General features: G+C 40.7%; 1 protein-coding gene across 6 annotated transcripts in view; it reads left to right on the forward strand.

Annotated features, from left to right (window-relative positions):
• Window positions 1-7,173, forward strand: part of ADGRB3 (adhesion G protein-coupled receptor B3) — an 880,860-nt gene extending 873,687 nt beyond the window's left edge. For all 6 annotated transcript variants that reach the window (XM_063442965.1, XM_063442970.1, XM_063442966.1 and 3 more), the window contains one exon: window positions 6,820-7,173. In XM_063442965.1, coding sequence (XP_063299035.1) covers window positions 6,820-7,008 — 189 coding nt within the window. In that variant the 3' untranslated portion in view covers window positions 7,009-7,173. The remainder of the gene's footprint in view (window positions 1-6,819) is intronic.
• The last annotated feature ends 202 nt before the right edge of the window (window positions 7,174-7,375 follow it).

A 7,375-nucleotide genomic window follows, 5' to 3' on the forward strand; every position in this document is an offset into this window, starting at 1 on the left:
ACAGAGTGATAGAATGATATGTATTATATATCCATCATACACAGAGTGATAAAATGATATGTATTATATGTCCATCAATACAGGATAAATGTTAGCCCTCTGAGGGCACTTATTCCAATCACATGGAGAACGTCCCTGAAATCAAGGGCCTTATTCACTAAATAATGACCAAAAATAACCACGTTACAAAAGTGCAGCATTTGATTTTGTGTTTGCGTACGGATGTAAATCAGCTGTCAGTTCGCACTAATTTACCATTTTACTAACCCCTTAGTGTTTGTGCAGCATGTAATGAATTCTGGGAGAGGAAAAGGGGACATCATTAAAATATTCGTTTGAAGCCAATTGTCTCAGCTGTGAAATTACAACTTCAAATGTATCGCAGAACCTCCGTGAGTCCTTTTAATTGGAATTTACCAAACATTAAAAACAATATAAAAACAGAGCTAGAGTCTGCTTTCAGCAATATTTCGCTTTTCCATCCATTGTCGTATTAACGACATGGAGTACAGTCCCTCCTATTCAGCTTAGTCCTAACAGTTTTTATACTGCCATCCTTGGGTGGAGCAAAACCCTTCTAAAATGCCGCCAGCATGGGAGAGGTATTACCCCGTCAGGGCCCCACACACAACCCCGACTGTCTTAGAGCGGAACTAAACTAACACAGGTCTACCGCGACCAACTCCTATGCACTACGACCACGCACACATGTACGGCACTGAATCACATCATCCAGCCTCAGCTTTCACGATGGCACTGAACCCCTGCCCCATGGCAATCAACTGAACCACTAGTCCTCACCTTCATTTAATTAAACCATGCTATATTTGAATCGTTGTTTGCATTTTATAACATAAATTGTCCTATCAACCTTTATGCCATACCGAATTTTATATTCCTGGAATGGTCAGTCTTACACTGGCATTGTATGTTACCACATTCTTCGCATAAAAAAAAAAAAAAAAAACATTAAAAACAATATAAAAACAGAGCTAGAGTCTGCTTTCAGCAATATTTCGCTTTTCCATCCATTGTCGTATTAACGACATGGAGTACAGTCCCTCCTATTCAGCTTAGTCCTAACAGTTTTTATACTGCCATCCTTGGGTGGAGCAAAACCCTTCTAAAATGCCGCCAGCATGGGAGAGGTATTACCCCGTCAGGGCCCCACACACAACCCCGACTGTCTTAGAGCGGAACTAAACTAACACAGGTCTACCGCGACCAACTCCTATGCACTACGACCACGCACACATGTACGGCACTGAATCACATCATCCAGCCTCAGCTTTCACGATGGCACTGAACCCCTGCCCCATGGCAATCAACTGAACCACTAGTCCTCACCTTCATTTAATTAAACCATGCTATATTTGAATCGTTGTTTGCATTTTATAACATAAATTGTCCTATCAACCTTTATGCCATACCGAATTTTATATTCCTGGAATGGTCAGTCTTACACTGGCATTGTATGTTACCACATTCTTCGCATAAAAAAAAAAAAAAAAAAAAAAAAAAAAGAATAAATTTTTGCTAATTTAATAATTGTCTTTATATTAATATTATATCCCTGATGTTCAAGTACGCACACATACGCAGATATAAACACTGATGTACTGATATACAGTGACGCGTATTGACGGTTACGGTAATTTGCCAGCTCGCTTGGTTATGGCTGAATTTTTGGATAATTGGCTATTCTGACTTTCTTTAACCTGCTCATCGCTGTGAGGGTCTTTTGAAGCGATGTATGTACACAGCAAATGAAGCATTGTCTGTTCCAGCCCTAATTCATCCTCAGTCAGCGCGGCAATTTGCGTCACGTGTAAAACCCGGCGTACTCCTACGCAGACAAGCACTTGCGTTATTGGACAAATGCGTCTACTTTCATATTGCAGTTCTGGGGAGCGAGCCTCGGCTACGGCAGTACGCGTTTAACAATACTATGAACAAGATCTGCATATATATACATACAAATAAACGAATGATATACACGTCTATTCGTATTGCATTTCGAATCGTGGCCACGGTCAGGCACCACGGGCCCCGAGGGCCATTCATACGTTCATACACGCATCCTAGTTCACACGTCCCGACCATCCGGACCCCACATGCTCACTGGGCACTCCGGTTTCGGTCAAACCATACGATCCTAACTCTTTGCTACCCACGTTTCGTTCTGTAGTATGTCCTCTCTCACTAACTACCCTTCCATCTTAGTTAGCAACTGCTGGCTGTTAGGTTCCTAGGTGTCCACTAGTTGTTATTCTCCCCGGCTTCTTCGCCATAGGTTAGTGGTTCCGCGAGGCCAACTCCCATCCTCATACTCGGAGGTACTACGCCCCTCGGGCCAAATCATAGCTAGTCGCCTCGCATTGTGGCATAGAGAGGGCCTCATCCGTCACTCCCATTCTATCTTATGTTTAACTGTCACCGAGAGGCCGACACCCCGCCACCTCATTCAGTGGCCTCGCTACCCCCTCACGCCAACGCATAGATAGAGCCTCTCAAGCCGCTTGGCAACTAGCAGGGCCTCACCTGTCACCAACCTAGTGTAATTGTTTCGCCGCTTTGCGGCACTAGCTAGTCAGCCAGCACACACTCGCGCTCCTAGTCAGCTGGGGGGGGGGGGCGACACACCCCAGACCCGTCGAGCATAATCACTATGATTTAGATCCCATAACCGCTCTGGGTATCCTAGCGCTTTATTTCCCGCCTTAGTTTCGATCGTGCGTTACTTACTCCTACATTGATGCAAAACAGTATTTCAGAACTATCGTACTCGGCTACTCCGGTGCTTTCAATACATTATCTCTTACGGGCTATGGCTCTGCTGGATGCTCAGTGCTAGCAGTTCAAGGATTCCTGTATATTTATATATATATATATATATATATACATATGTTACCCCAACCTGTCGTTCACTGGCGATCCTTAGGTTCCACGTATACTACGTGCCCAGACCGAGCTAGTAGACTCCAAGACCGGCGGTTCCTCCATCAACTTGTTTCAGGCATTTCTTACTTATATTCAGTCGGATTGGTATGTTGGGCCTCACGTTGCCCTCCACATTGCACGTTGTACAGGTTTGGCCTCGTATTGGACCATCGTCGGGTCCTCCAGGCGCTGTCGTGACGTACAGTGACTGCTTCCGGACTCATGTATTACGAATATACTATTCGTTACTTCACAACATTTCGGGGGCTCTTTGGTACATTGAGTTCTAAATTACTGTTTATCGACTCATACTATCACTCAATTTCACGTCGGCGTCACTTATACAAGCAATGCAGGATAAGCTTTAGCGATCCGATTGGACCGGGTGAACAGATTTCCCGCTTGTTTCATATCGGACATCGAGGCATCACTCCGCCTCCATTTTGGCCAAACAAATACCATTCGAATCCTTAATCTACTAATTAGGGACTTGTCGGCACGCCTGACATTCACAGGGTCCTCCATGCGCAGTCAATTTCATTCGTCACGCATTTGTCGTTGTTCACGCTTCTCTTTATGTAAGCTTAAGTAGTCCATCGGGAGTTACTTTCGGTCATGCTGGATGTTTTAATTTAAGGCGTATCACCTTATGCATCCTGTAGTACAATCTTTTACGATCTCATGCCTACCAAGTAACTGCTATAGGGTACTTGCTATACGAACACATATCGTCTTCAAGTTATGTCAAAGCTCCTTTTCAGGTTCCTCTCTCGTGCAAACTTTTCCCTACGGTGGGTCACGGCTTTGCATTCTATTCTTCGATTCACATCACGGCAGTTTCATCAGGCGCCTGTTACAGTCCTTTTCGCTATGGTTAATGCAGGTAATCGCACGTGTACGGTCAGGTTAACGCTTTTCCACAAGAGGTTAATACCCTGCCGCGCATAGTTGGCACAAGTCCACATGGCCCAAATCGTAGGTAGGGCTTCTCTCAAACACAGGGCTACTGGCACGGCCTCAACTCTTACGGGATAGTCCTTATCTTCACCTATTGGTACCCATTAGCTCGCAGCTCTACTACACGAGAAAGCCCAATGAGCTTCGGAGTTTTGCATAATTTAAACTTATTACGTTTCCTTCCTCCTCACAGCATGCTACAAGAACTAGCTCCAGGTATCGTATTTTCTTTAATAAACACCAACCCTGACGTCTCAAGTTCCCCTGCAGTTTCCTCCGCTTTAGCCACTTCCGAAGTCCTGAAGTCGGACCTTGCTTAAACGTAACGGTTGAGATAAAAGAACACGCAGTCCAGTTTTCCTCTGCAGGTCAAATAGGTATCAATCATGCCTGAAGTTAGAGTCTATGCAGGTAAGATTTGTCCACTAATACTAAGCAACGTACTCTACGGCTTTCGATACGTGTAAGTATTGTATGTGGTTCAAGATGATAAATGCGTTCCGATTATAATGGTTGCTCGTACAATTTTTGCCACATCTCTCAAACAGTTCATGCTATACATTCGCTCCTTGTTTGTTAGTTTTGGCCTCAATCCAAAGTTCCATCTCGGTACATTCATTCCGTGTTAGGGCCGCCACAGCAGCCTCAAGTTATCCAGTTCCAACTCATCTTGTAGAGAAGATGGGTCGCTGGAAGTCCTCGGCATACAACCCGTTCTTTCCAAATCCAGAAAGAAATCGGGCTCGCTTTCTATAATATGTCTAAATGTTTTGTTATGTTTAATTAATGTCACACACTTTTTGGCCCTCTTTTGCAGGCCTAACCTCACGTCGGTTTCGGCACACCTCAACCGACTCTCATACATCAAAATTACACACAGTTTAATGTGCGCCCCATCCATAATCCCGTACACAAATAGAAGGCGTTTGCCTGAAATTGTGGGAGGGATTTTATAGCTATTTAAACCCAGCAAATCCCCTTACTCACCTGTCTGCGACGATTTCGGAAATTCCCTCCCACCACACCCTCTTCATATATCATTATACCTGGGTGGGCCCTCTTTTGCAGGCCTAACCTCACGTCGGTTTCGGCACACCTCAACCGACTCTCATACATCAAAATTACACACAGTTTAATGTGCGCCCCATCCATAATCCCGTACACAAATATACAAAATACACAATCCAGCACACTCGCTCCTTCATTAAACAACAATTTCAAGTTTCACAAATTGTAATAGCTTTTTTTTTTAAAAAAAACACCTCACCTAGGCAAAAAATAATGGGGGTTTAGTTAGAGTATATGATCATACATTGCATACGCCTACCACAACATCAATGTACCCCATTCTTGGCAGGTCCTATCTATCTGTCTATCCGTCTATCTATCCGTCTATCCGTCTATCTATCCATCTATCTATCCGTCTATCTATCCATCTATCTATCCGTCTGTCTGTCTGTCTGTCTGTCTGTCTGTCTATCTATCATATATCTGTAATGAAGTTTCTTTTAAAATAATATTTAGTTAGGTTTCTGTGAAAACCATACAAACTTTTTTTTTTTTTAAATATTGTAGGTTAGTCTTTTCTAAATTGACATAGTCCAAATATGCTCAGTACTAATACAAATTCACATTTGCAATGTCAAGTATACTTTCCATTGTAGTTTTAAAATTGTCAATGTTTGTTCGGTTACCATGACCTTTCATTCAGTGTCACTGAGGAAACATTGCTAGTTCTCTGTAATTGGTGATAGACTTAAGTGCATAAAATAGTAAGCCTTCATAGGTGTTATATAGATTGCAAAAAGATTAGTTTTTTTCAATATGTGCAGTAGGTAACAAACTGGAAAGTTAACTTCTTAACTACCACTAATATTTCAAGCTATTGTAATTGATTGTATTTTTTGTATATTCATCTATTTGAAGGAGACATGCAGACATGTCATCCAGTTCCAAGCATTAGATACTAATCCAGGGTCTGAGCATTCTGGCATTTCAAATTAAATGTGGTTTTAACAACAACAAAAAAATAAAAAATAAATATATATAATGTGTATATTAGTTTACAAATATCAGTGCAGAAACAGAAGTGCATTTTGTCTGCCTGACTGATGGAAGTCACAGTCTTAGTCTGCAGTTGCAAATCAAGACTAATTTCATTAATTCTTCCCATCTTCTATTATCCATGTATGAGAACAAGGGGCAGAGAGAGAGAGAAATGTTGTATCGCTGTCCTCAGTACTAACCCCAGCAGAACAGTGATACACGAAGAACGAGTTCATGCTGGTTGGTGTGAATGTGTATGTTTATGTCTGCTGGGCATATAATCTCTGATAAAAATAATAATGCAGTAATAATAATAATCATAATAATAGGAATGTAATATCAAATATAGATAATACCAAATAATACCATATTGAATTCTAAACATATCCATAAATTACTCAGCCTTTCAGTATTGTGGTATATTGTATCTTCAAAACCCCTCAATAGCATATTTTATAATACACACTTCAACGTAATGCATCATATTAGTTTACCTTGTTTTTGTTATCACGGCAAAATTGGAATATATCTTTTGTTATGGTTTATTACTTCCTTTTATGGTCTGTTCTATTCTCTTTCTGCTTATCTTGCTACAAACACTGTTTACAATTTTACATAATTTTATCATTCTTTTTTCTTCAATACTAATGATAGCTGATCTAGAAATTGCAGATGTTTATCAACATCTGAAAAGCAGGGAGGAACCCTTTTTGTATACTACATATAAGAGCTATTGTATTTGTAAAAAGTATTATTTATTATTACCAGCTGGTTATTCTCAACGATCCTAACTGTATTTATTATCAATCAAATATGTGTATCAAATATTTAAGCTAATTGCGTAACAAATAAACTTTTTTCTTTTTTTTAATGCAGGACAATCCAGCAGTAAACAAGAGTCCGTGGGACAGTTATAAAAATACAAGTGAATATCAACACTACACAACAATAAACGTTCTAGATTCAGAAGCAAAAGATTCTTTAGAACTTAGACCTTCCGAGTGGGAGAAGTGTCTGAACTTGCCTTTAGATGTACAGGAAGGCGACTTTCAAACAGAGGTTTAACAAATCAAAATGAACTGAAAGAAAGACAGCAAATCATTGCACTGACATATGAGAGACTTTCAAAGCCTGGCACTTGGATTTATGCGACTGCTCATGTCAGGATCTTCATGTGCCAACTGTCAGTGTTTAATTTTGGTTTTCTTTTTTTTTTTTTTTGTCTATTCTCACTAGAGAATCTAGTGCAGAAACAGGTGTACAAATCTTACCATCATGTGTTGTAAGTACCCGTGGAATGGATTTGTAAGGTAATCTTTATAGATCAACCTCAAACAACAGTTCATGTTGTAACAGCTTCATCTGGTCTAGTTTTCGAAAAACTTCACCGTGAAGCACAATGTATATATGCAGTTTTTAAAGTTTATAACAG

This window comes from Pelobates fuscus, chromosome 2, assembly GCF_036172605.1.
Source record: "Pelobates fuscus isolate aPelFus1 chromosome 2, aPelFus1.pri, whole genome shotgun sequence".
In the NCBI taxonomy this organism is placed as follows: Eukaryota; Metazoa; Chordata; class Amphibia; order Anura; family Pelobatidae; genus Pelobates; species Pelobates fuscus.